Here is a 12,559-nt window from a genome sequence, read left to right on the forward strand (position 1 = left end):
AGCAGCCGCAGAATGTGAGCTCACGCAGCACACTGGGATGCGGTGGGCTGAGACTGCAGCTCGTCATGCAATCCATTATGTGTCCAAGCAGGGCAGCTCCCACTGATCTCCATGGACAGGAGCCCTGTGAGAAGGCGGGCTCAGAATCACCAGGGTTCCAGTCTTCACGAGTAATGGCAAAATTGGATATTCAGATATCTCAGTTCCAAACAGGAATTATTAGTATGAAGGAAAGGCTGTAACATAAAATCCATGAGCTTAGAGTTAAGTCATGTTTTGAATTTGGATTAAAGTCTCATGTGAAATCATGGCATATTTTACTAAATGATGAATGAAAAAATAACACTGTCAAACTTTATTTTCTAGTTGTCTGCAGAAACAAAGATTAATCCAGTAGTAATGAACATATAAATCTCTGAGGTTATGCTGTCTAAATACCTGTTTCTGACCAAAAAAAAAAAAAAAAAAAAAATCTGAGGCTTCTCCCAAGAAATGGCTGATTTCAGGGTTTAAGTAGCACATATATAAGATAAACCTGACACATCTGCTTATCTGGAAGCAAGAAGCCCCTGAATACTACCATCAGGAGTTAACTTTGAGAGGCTTTTCTAACCAAAAGCAGAGCAGTTAGAAAATTAAGAAGAATAATACTGTGCATATACTAGAATGAAAGAAATCAAAATGTTTATAGTGGTCTTTTAAAAATAAAAACCTCATTGGATTAGAGACTACTAGATAACCAATTCAGCATTTTGAATATCAACAAAGGAGAAATATCAAGTATTTGGCAAATATCTCTATAAAATATAATTTAGGCTAAATAAGTGATGAGATGGAACTTCTCTCGGTGTCACATCAGGGTTAATGAATTGAAAAGGAATTAATAGAATTAGGGTTTCATCAGTTTGAAAACAAAACTTATAGTTAAATTGTAGACACTGTTATCTAGGTAAAGATTGCCAACAGTGATACCATCACAACAAAGATGTTTTGCGCCTCCTGCTAGAAGAACACCCCAAATGGTATGTAGAAAGATGAACCCACCCCTAAGATGTCCATCTTCTAATCTTAGAAAATCTGAACATGTTACAGTTCAAGGTGGAGTGGAATCACATTTGCAGGTAGATTTACGACTGCTGATGAGGTGATCTTAGAATGAGAAGACTATCCTGAGTCATCCAGGTATTCTCCATGAAATCACAAAGGTCCTTGAAATTAAAGGGCACAGAAGATTTAAGGTCAGAAGGATGGACTATTAAAAAATGGTCTCAATCTACCATCACTGACTTTGAAGCTAGAGAGGGCCCATAGACCCAGAAATGTGAGTAGCCTCCATAGGCTAGAAAAACCAAAGAAAAAGATCTTAGAGATCTACCCCTCCAACTCCTTTATTTTACCTTTTTTCTTTCTTTAGCCCAGTGAGTCTTGACTTAGAACTCCAACTTACAGAACTGTAAGATAATAAATGTGTATTCTTTAAACCATTAAGTTTATGGAATTTTTTTGCCTTAACAGTTAAATAAACCTTACTTCCTATGATATATTCTTACTGGAAAATAGACGGAATCTAATTAAGTGTCTGGTATTTTAAGTGCAACTACTAGTTTATAGGAAGTGAAGTAGCCAGAGGAAGATGTGAAGTTATGGGCATGTTTAGCAAAATGTAAATTCTGGGAAACTCTGCTAGAAAAATAACATTCACTTTGCCAAACAGAGCACTTGGGGGTGTGTATGTATATAAGAGAAAACTTTGGGAGAGTTTGGGAAATCACCTAACATTTTACATACCACCAAGCTATAGTAGAAAACATCACTCAAATAAGCAAATTATATATAGAAAAAATGTGAGTGTAATGTGAACCCTGAAACTGAGTGTTTGATATTAACAAAAGAGTCTCTGTTACTATTTGACACTGGGTGTTTGATAATGAGGAATTTTTTGAGGGGGATAACATACATGATGTTGTTTTCAGTTTTAAACAAAAAACAAAAGGGTAAGAAGAAGTTGGTGGGTGGGGTAGTAGATAACAGCAGCCACTGAAGAAGTCCATCTGTCACTTCTGTGTTCCTCTTTTACTTTTCAGGGCCTTTGTGATTTTATTAAGCAAATTTGGATCATTCAGGACAATGTCTGCATTTTTTAAGATCACCTGATTAGCAATCACAATTCTATCTGCAAACTTAGTTCATTTTAGCCATAGACTATGACATATTCAGAGGTTCTGCCATGACAACTTGGCCGTCTTTGGGATGGGGGCCATCTTTCTGCCTACCACACAGGCTGTTCTTGTATCAAAAAACACAAAGTGTCTCTGTCATAATGTCATCAGCTGTACAAAGGTGCTCCTTATCTTTTTTATGTATATTTTAATATGAACATAACACAATGATAAAGCAAATTGATTGTTAATAATTTGACATTTTGCATGTTTTGTGATTCAGAGGCTAGATTGATGTCCAAAGGCTAGATTTGACCAGCAAGCTACCAGTGTGAAATCTCTGTCTCAAATATTGAAAACACGGTCACTCCTTTTAACCTGGAGAATCGTCCTGTTCTTTCTTCCAAGTCCCCTGTTGCCTCCCTTCCCTCTGTGCTTCCTAGCTATACAGGCCGCCTTTTTCTTTGCAAGTCACTGACTTGGGGGCATTACAAATTGCTTGAAATAGAATTTTCTCAGAATAAATGAGCAAAAGGAATAATATGCATAATTGTATTGAACAATGCCTCCTAGTATTTTATGTGTTCATTTGGACTGCCCTCATTTCGTTCCTTCAAATATTGAAAAAAAGCAATAACTTTGTTTCAATTTTTGACAGCCTGAGGTATTTTGAAATTTGGGCTAAGCACATTTTCCCTGTTATCTCTGTGTCTCTATTTCAGGATGGAATGGGAAACTTGAGAATCACGGAAAAAGGTCTAAAGCTAGAAGGAGACTCAGAATTCTTACAGCCTCTCTACGCCAAAGAAATCCAGTCCAGACCAGTAAGTTAAGGCTGACAACAGAAAAAAAAAATCTTATTCCTCTGAAATCTAAATTTGGGAGCGTTTATCTTGCTATTGGCTGATACTAAAGGTTGAGGGGGTTGCTGGTAATGAGATAAATTTATATTCAGATCTGAATGTTTGAGTTGTAATCACAGCCATCGTTCTGTAAGCAAGTGTTTGACCTCGCTGAGCCTCTGTCTTTTCCTGGCAAATAGAGGGTAACAACTCAAGCTCACCATCTGCATAGATTATGCTGCAAACCAGGCAAAATACAGTGAATTTGGAAAATTCTTAAGCCCAATACACATGCTAAATAATATTGCTGTTACTTTTAATTATCAAGTGTTTCAAAGCCATCTTTGGAAATACAGAACTGAACAATTAGCATTTTGTTTTTCATTAACAGTTTGGACTCTGCAGCCCTTGTTGGTTAGAATCAATTCATTATTAACACCTATGATTTGAAATGGTATTTAACTAATTACTGCAGAATGCACCTGTTTAAGGTATATTTATGCTTTCCATGCATTATCTAATTTAAATCACAAATTGGTCCACACAGGTGGGAGCTATTGTTGCCTTCATTTTACAGAAAAAGTACTGAGGCTTATGGAATACATCCAAAGCCTCGTATTAATGAATTAGTAGGGAAAATATTTCAATTCAGAAATGCAATTCTAAAGCATTTTTCTTAACCACAATTTCTAAGTAAGTTTCTCTTTTATTGCTCTTTTCTTTTTTATCATGGTAAAAGTAATTGCTATATACCTTTCTTTTATTAACCAGTATTGTCAAAATTAATTTTTAGAGTGAAGTTTACTTTTTTACTGGTGGTGTTTGGTTTTATTCCTTAAGAGTTTTTTTTTTTGTGTGTGTGTGTGTATGAGTTGATGGAATTTGTTAGTTGAAAAATCTTAGTAATGTGTTTGTTTTCTGGCTGGGATTAAATTCTGTCCACCTGCAAGCAAAACGTAACATGAAAGTGCCCCAAAGTATCGTTTGCATCATGTGTATTAATTAGTGCAATCAATGAACATTCTGGTTCTATTTTAGGAGAGAGAAGTAAGTAAATTTATAGTCAGATCAGTAGTCACATTCACTTTAATACAGTTAAAGACTTTAGATAGCGCTCAGGTAAAATTATCCACCTGCACTGAGTTGCTAAATTTCATTGCTTTGCTATTTTTAAAAATAGCAAATCAATTCAGTCATACAATGATTATTTATAAAATTTAACTGGAAGCCATGGTACGTTGGGTTGGACCCGTACAGGAGTAAGTGTTGTGAATATACTCATTCTCCCTGAGGAACTTTCACCCTAGAATGAACAATGAGGTGTCTGTATAACGAGGGTGATTGGGGGTTAATTCTGCTTTGGGCTGAATACAGGCAACGTCATGGATTTAAAACTTTCCACGTTGTATCAGTCAGGGTTCACTAGAGAAACAGATATAACACAGGATAGACAAATGTGCAAGAAATTACAAGTTTGGCTTACAATGTTCAGCCACAGAGTTGGATGAGGAAGTATGCAGAGGGTGTCTGTACGCTGGAGATTGAAGAGCCCAGCCCCAGGCCTAGAGCTCACTGCAGTGTCTGTGCAAGTCCGTATCAGGAGGCTGATGGGTCTGCGATGGAGTGCTGAAGAATCTACTATGAAGGCCGGAGAGCCTACATCAGAAGGCTGAAGAGTCCCAGGCAAAAGCCGAAGAGTCTGCTGTGAAGACTGGAGCTCCTCCGAAGAATCAGCAGCCAGTCCTTTCTCAGTTCCCTGTTTTTTATGCAGTCTACCCGCTCTGCAGGCGTGGGGGTGGTCCTCTGCACACACACCCTCTGCATGCCTGCCTCTTGCACAGGCTCAGGATGTATACAAAGTAAGCACCCTGCCTCCTTGCTGAGTCACTTAGCCAAACCTCTAGACTCCCCAAGTTGACACAATGTATCAACCATAACACATGCTATAGGCATTGCCCTTGATTCTTTGCTTCTCCCACCTTGGTAAATTGGTTAGTGAAGTCATCAGCTTGTGTTACTCATTGTATTTTAGATTAATTGCCTCATTTATGTTATACTCATTTAATTTTCTGGTGATTGATAATTTGCTGGTGATTGATAATTCCCCCTCTAAGGGTGTTGACAAACTTTAGCTTCAAAAGGGCTAGAGAGGGTAAATATAGAATCAGCTCTTTTTGTGGGGGGTGGTAGTGGGAATTGAACTCAGGACTTCACACTTGCTAGGCAGGTGCTGCACAACTGAGCTAAATTCCTGGCCCAAGAGTAAATATCATACCCCTCCATTACTTTTCCTTCCCTTTTTACAAATAATGTAAAAAACCATTCTTACACCAGGGCCATGAAAACTAGGCTATGTTCTATAGTTCACCAACCACTTGGATCTTTATTAATATTTCGGTAAATACATACATGTTCTGATTAAACTTTATGTGGTACAGGGAGTAGATTTTAATATCGTTGCATAGCATAATTGGTATGCATTAAGTAAAATAGCTATGATAAGTTTTCTTGGTGTATAATTAGAGTCAAATAAAAAATTGAGAAGTGTGTTTTGCAACTTGGAACACTGTGTCTGGCATGTCTCTTAAGTCCCTGCATAGGAACTGAACTGAGCAAATATGTCAGGCAGCCCAGCTGTAAACTGACAAGCAGCTGATCCCAAGTTAGAGATTAGACACTTCAAAAGAAATGATAATTTCAAAGCTCTTGCTTTAATATTGAAAATCAGTCCGTTGCATTTAAGTCACTATTGAAAGAAAATAAAAAATATTAGAAAGCACTCTTTTCTATTATACAAAATGAAATATTTTTACTTTCAAAAAATAAATGGTAGAGCTCTACAGACATGATTCTGATAACAAAATATCTGCCTTCTAACTGAAAAAGGACCCATATGCACACATAAGAAATCCATCAGTCCATCCTGGGAGCTCTACCTGAAACCTGCTCCCTGGCCTATCGCCCGCTTCACCCCACGCCACCCTTCTTCCCTCCGTAGTCCTTTTTTCCCAGCACTGTCTGCTGCCTTTTCCTGTCAGCCTCCTCATGTGCGCTGTGGACCAAGTGGCCTTCAGAAGGTTGGGTCCCTCCACCACTTGAGAATAGGTGCTCTGTTGACTTCTCATAGCACCTGGAATAAACTCCAAAGTCCTCGCCTCCAAGGCCTCTAAAATTCTTCACACATTTATCATGGAGGCTCTTCTGATCATCTGGTGTCAGCTCAGGTGAAGCCATCTTAAAAAGACCTCCTTTAGCTGTTCAACTCATTTAGCACAAAAGCTGCATCTACACAGCACACTGGCTTCCCTCCTTATAATTCACGTTATTTGATACTGTTACTGTTACTTATTTTATAACATAGTTTGGAAAGAACAGGAGATTGTCTGGATTTTCTCTACTATGTTATCTAGCCCTATGCCTCACACTTAGTCTATTCTCAATAAGTGTTCGTGAAATTTAATTAACCAATCACTTAAAATGAAAGTCTTCCTTTAACTTGTCCTGTAAACACATAAGCACTGTTAACAATTTAATATATAATTTTATATTTCCTATGATTATATTTTTTATAAAATTATATGTTACTTAGTATTCTACATTTTTCCCCATTAAATGATGCATGTAAGTTTTCTTTACCTAATATGTACAACTCTAAGAACTGTATTTGAGGTATAATTAAAGAGTGTAAGTCAGGGCATAGCCCACTTCTTTTTTAGAGAACATAGAGCACGTAGAAGGAAACCAGAGTAGGTTATTAGCACCACAACAAAGGTGGACTTGGTCTGTCTTTGAACTGTCACACAAGGTGAAAACAAGTGTGTTATCATAAAAAGGTGAAGGAACCAGATAAGAAAAACCATGGAATTCGTCTACAGTCTCTTTCCCCTCGATGTAAGGCCTACTGAGAGTTGGACCCCAGGATTGGTGTTCTGCTGAGTAGGGGACCCGTAGAATGTGCCATTCCAAACTATAATCTCTACAGTAACCATAACCTCTCATGGTAAACACATTGCCATATTTGACTGGTCACTTTCTGCTCACTGGTCTTTATTTTGTTCTGATCTACTGACCTTGCTTGTAGAAATCCTCTGAAGATTCTTTTTTATAGAATCATCTGCAACATCAGTTCTCTGTAGATCACACAGCTTCTATTTCATGAGGCAGCTCCTCCTACTTTTCCCATTGAAAGAGATCAGCAGCCAGTTGAACAAAATTAGTTGGCCCCGCTAAGTGAGGATAACTAATGAAGCAACACTTGACTTCACTTTGGCTTTGAGTTTCATCAATGAGAAAAGAAATGAGATTAGTTAAGTGATCCACACAATGTTCAATACCATATCTGATTTCGTTACTGAAGGTCACAACCCTGGTCAATTCTGTGCAAACTGATTAGGATGATAGTGATCACTTAGCAAGGTAAATTAATGAGAAAATGTTCATCTTTATAACATTTTCACCTGGGAATTCAGTGACTACATTAGGCCTTCCTAACTTCAACCACATGAATGTACAGCTTCTAAGTGATAAAATGTCATGCCACTCAGAAAATAATGGAGAATGATGTATGCTAAATTAGATATCCCACTAGGACATCCCCAAACAGCTTGTTGTCAAAACACGACTTGAATTCATTAGCACAGACTTTGTAAAGTCAATTTCACAAAACTCAATAAATGTGATTTGGTGACTTTTCACTTCATAAACACAACTACAATTCCTTGGCAAGAGAAAACTATAGATAAATTGAAGAAGTGAGTTTAAAGGAAATCATACACTTGTTTGGGTTGAGTATTTGGGACAGTAGATCCCTACTCCTTCAGAAAGCAATCTCATTTTGCATCTCATGATGCTGACGTTATATACTTTTGCACAACTTAGTGGGAATAGGCAAAGGAAATAAAACTGTCATTTCATTTATTGAGCAGTTAATGTGTTTCAGACCTATACCAATAGGAAAGTTATGTAGTGATTCTATGTCCATGTACACCTCAAACTGTACTTGAAAGTTGATATAAGTGTCCTAGCTAATTAGTGTATTCAGCTGAGAATTTGAAGAGAAAAAGAGGAAGAAATATAACTTGGAAGAGGGTTTAAAAAATAACTTACTTTAGGAGTAGAGGGTGGAAACTTATAATTCTTGAGGATATTTCCATGTTTTAAAAATGTCCTATCCTTTAGAAAGAAAAACTTACCTCTTTTAAGGTAATATTTCTTAACAAAATTTCCAAATAGAATTGCAAAATCATATCTAAACAAAGATCTTTGTCTATACCAGAGGGCAGGAGCATGCCACAGTCAAGCACATGTGGTATATTGTCTGACTTGTGTGACAGCCTGAAGTACTACTGACTATGTGAGTGTTTCTTATACTTTGCCTATTCTTGCTTTCTTACCCATCTAACCGAAATATCAATACCTCCAGCATGGATAGTTGCAATTAAGTAAGATAATGTTTGTTAAGAGCTAGTACAGAATTTGAAGTGTCCAGAAATGGTCACATTCACCCGCTCTGCTGCTCCTGCTGCTGCTGCTGATAGTGGTGATTTTCATCATCATCATCAGCAGCAGCAGCAGCAGCAGCAGCAGCATCTAGCCCAGACCTCACCTGATATTTGCACTTCTGAACAAAATGGCCTTGGGTCCTGCCCCTGAATATAGTCCTAATGACAAACTTGCTACCCTCATATGGGACACATTTAACCTTCAGTAGTTTTTAATTTAAAATTTTTCTTTAACTGAATTATACCTTTCTCAGCTTCAACTCATTTTTCTATAAAATTTTTGGTAGATCTAGCATTGTAGACTGTTAACACAGTCCGTGAAAGAAATAGCTCAGCTACATATGTCAGGTATTTTAAAAATATTTATACCCTTTGATTCTATGATGACATTTTCACTCATTTGATAACAAAACAAAAACACAATAAAATATTTTAAATTTACATCCTGTGCTAGAGGCTCATTACTGTGAATAATTTCCTGACAAAAACAACTTAAAGAAGGGAAAGTTTATTTTGGCTTATAGTTTCAGAGGTTTCACTCTATGGTCAGCTGGCTTCAAGTCAGAAACACAGCAGAAGGCATGGCAAGGGGAAGATGATAACCTCATGGCAGCTAAAAACCAAGGAGAAGAAAAAGAGTCAGTGAGTAAGGGGTTAAAAACAAAATATCATCTCAAGGTCATGTCACCATGATCCACTCTCTTCAGCAAGGAACCTCCTGCTATTGCTAACACCTCCCCCGATGACACTGATTTTTAGTTTCACCATTGGACTAACTCACTAATGTAGTGAACACTCCCATGATTCAATCGTTTTCCTAAGTCCCACCTCTGAACACTGCTACACTGGGGATTATGACTCATATGAGTCCGTCAGGCACAATATATATTTAAATAATAATACACTTAGATATGAGTACTGTTTAAAAGCCTATGTAAGTCTCGGTCCATATTAAACTCTGAAATCCACATAGAAAATGAGTTTTGAAAGTATCTAAGTTTGTAAATACTCATGAAAGTTAAGATATACGTGTATACTCCTTGTAACTGGGAACTGATTACCACTACCATGAAGTTTTATTCTTAGATCTATCATTTCTTGGTTTTATAGAATAATACATTTTTAAATTTTACGTTTGGTTTTCCTGTGATGTCAGTTGCGATTAGATCTACCAGACTGAATTACCAAGGCATATCTAAGGTGAAGGTTCTAAGTCTCTAAGAATTTAATTATATTGGTCACTTCATTAAATGTTGCAGCCCCAGCACCTAATTGAAGGCATGACTTACCAAGTAATACCCAGCTGAAGTCAGAACTAAAATCCAGGATTGCAATACTCTTCCACCGGACTGTACCATTTGACTGGTCATCAAGTCTCTCATGATACCACATTCAGAATGGTAAATTGAGTTACACATGCTAATTTTCCTCACATGAGGAATAAATGTGGGGTGTATTGAGCTCCTGAGAGGATTCCAGTAGAATTAAAATGATTATCTCCAGGAGATTGTCCACACCCCCATGTTTATCAGAGCATTATTCATGATACCTAAGGCATGAGATTAACTTAAACTGTCTTAACAGAAGAATGGATAAAAAAAATGTGTCACACACACAAAATGGAATATTCTTTAGGCTTAACCAAGAAGGAAACCTTGTCACTCATGACAAAATAGATGAGTCTAGAGGACACTAAATGAAATAGCTCATGCACAGGAAAACAAATTATGCGTGATCTCACCTTAATGTGGAATGCAAACATGTTAAACCCATAGAAGGAATGTGCCAGAAAGATTGTTAAACCAAGGGTGGATGGAACATATAGACATGGCATACTAAATACAAACGTACTAAAGAAAGGAACGTGGAAAGAACAGTGGATAATGTAACAAACTGCACGCAATTTTGCCTGATCTATTCACTGAGGTGAGAGTCTCTACATAATAAACTTCTTATAAAGGTTAAAGTAAGTAATTCAATTCACCCACCTTACAAACTGTAAAGTGAGCTATTGATAGGAACACGTTTGACAGCGGTTATGAACTCTATGCAGCCTACATAGTTCATTTGCCTCACCCAATATTTTCCTTTTAATATTCATTCTTTCCTAATATTTAAAAATCATAAGATTTCACATTTTCTTAAAATATGACAATTTCAGGAGTGGTGAGATATTTCGTGAGGATGGAACGGAGTAGCAGCATCCTCCTTTCTGTGAAACATGTGTCAATGTGCTCGTCTCCACCTGTCGCTGTGGTCTTACAGCCAGTCATTTAGCTCATTTACATAATCGGTCCCCGAGTTACCTTGCAGGTGCAGCCTTTGGTTTATGGAATTATAAATGTATGTATTTCATCATTCAGGAGTCAAGAAATTATGTGGATTATTTATGATTTATTTTTATTCCCAACTTATTTTCTTTGTTTATTTCTCTTTATCTCATGCCCCTTCCTAGTGGTATAACCCTTGTGTGTCTCCCTTCCTAATTTTACCTTTACTAAGGTAAAATTGACAAAAGGCTTGTATTTAAGTATAGGAGATGGGGGAGGAAGGGAAGCACAAAGCATTAAGGTGTATGATGTGCATGTGCCAAGTCTCCATGATGAATACAATCATTATGCACTACAAACATGTACTTATAAAAATTTAAAGAGGGGTACGACCTTAATAATGTGGTATGTGTGTACATTGGAAAATGACTACCAGACATGCCAATTTACGTATCTATCTCATCACACATTTCCCTTTCCAATCTGTGTGGTCAGAATATTGGCAATCATCTTAATTTCAATAATATAATACAAGAGTAATTTAATCTCCATGCTGCATATTAGCACTCTCTAAAACTGTTTTTTTCCTCTCCCCTCAGCTGCTCTGCCGTCCTTCCCTCCACTTTCCTCCCCTGTCCTTGGCGACTAAAACTAATTATTATAACTAAAAGTCTGTACCCTGTGGCCATGTCCATATGTTCCATCCACCCTTGGTTTAACAATCTTTCTGGCACACTCTTTCTATGGGTTCAACATTTTTGCATTCCATATTAAGGTGAGATCATGCATAATTTGTTTTCCTGTGCATGAGCTATTTCATTTAGTGTCCTCTAGACTCATCTATTTTGTCATGAGTGACAAGGTTTCCTTCTTGGTTAAGCCAAAAGAATATTCCGTTTTGTGTGCGTGACACATTTTTTTTTATCCATTCTTCTGTTAAAACAGTTTAAATTAATTTCATGCCTTAGGTATAATAAATAATGCTCTGATAAACATGGGGGTGTGCACAATCTCCTAGAGATAATGATTTTAATTCTATTAGATACATACCCAGAAGAGGGACAATTGGATCACCTGGTAATTCATTTTTTAATTTCTATATGGAATCTCTCATAGTTTAGATAATGACTGCACCAGTTCACACTCTTAACAACACATAAAGGATCATTTTTCTGTATCTGTAGAAACACTGTTATTTTTCTTCTTTTTAGTAATCACCATCCACACAAGTAGGAGATGGCATCTCATTTTGGTTTTTATTTGCATTTACTTGATGATTAGTAATGTTGAGCATGTGTCCCTTCATGTTTGCCATTTGTATGTTTTCTTTGGGATGAGTGGGACAGAATATAATGTCTACTGCATCTGCTCCTGTGCTTTGCCAATTGTTTAGTCAGATTTTTTTCTGTTGAGCTCTGTGAGCTACTTATACATTTTTATGTTAAAACCATATCAGACATGATATGCTTTGTACATATTCTCTTCCATTCCATAGGCTGCCTTTTAGTTCTGTTGATTATTTCCTTTGCTGTGCAAAAACTTTAGTCTGATGTAATCCTATTTGTTGGATTCTTTAGCTTTTATTGCCTATGCTGTAGGGTATCCTATGCAAATAACAACAAAAAATCATTGCATTGACTAATATCCTGAAAAATATCCCCATTTTCTTCTAATAGTTTTATGGGCTTACAACTTATGTGTAAGTCTTTAATCCATTCTGAGATGACTTTTGTGTTTAGTGTGAGATAAGATTCCAGTTTATCCCTTTGTCTGACTTTTATGGAATC

At 36.9% G+C, this 12,559-nt stretch overlaps 1 protein-coding gene across 2 annotated transcripts in view; it reads left to right on the top strand.

The window, feature by feature from the left end:
- Positions 1–12,559, top strand: part of Sgcd (sarcoglycan, delta (35kDa dystrophin-associated glycoprotein)) — a 546,765-nt gene that overhangs the window by 326,016 nt on the left and 208,190 nt on the right. For both annotated transcript variants that reach the window (XM_013508746.1, XM_005376219.2), the window contains exon 3: positions 2,882–2,983. In XM_013508746.1, coding sequence (XP_013364200.1) covers positions 2,882–2,983 — 102 coding nt within the window. The remainder of the gene's footprint in view (positions 1–2,881; positions 2,984–12,559) is intronic.

This window comes from Chinchilla lanigera, unplaced genomic scaffold, assembly GCF_000276665.1.
Source record: "Chinchilla lanigera isolate Chin_1 unplaced genomic scaffold, ChiLan1.0 scaffold00007, whole genome shotgun sequence".
Classification (NCBI taxonomy): Eukaryota; Metazoa; Chordata; class Mammalia; order Rodentia; family Chinchillidae; genus Chinchilla; species Chinchilla lanigera.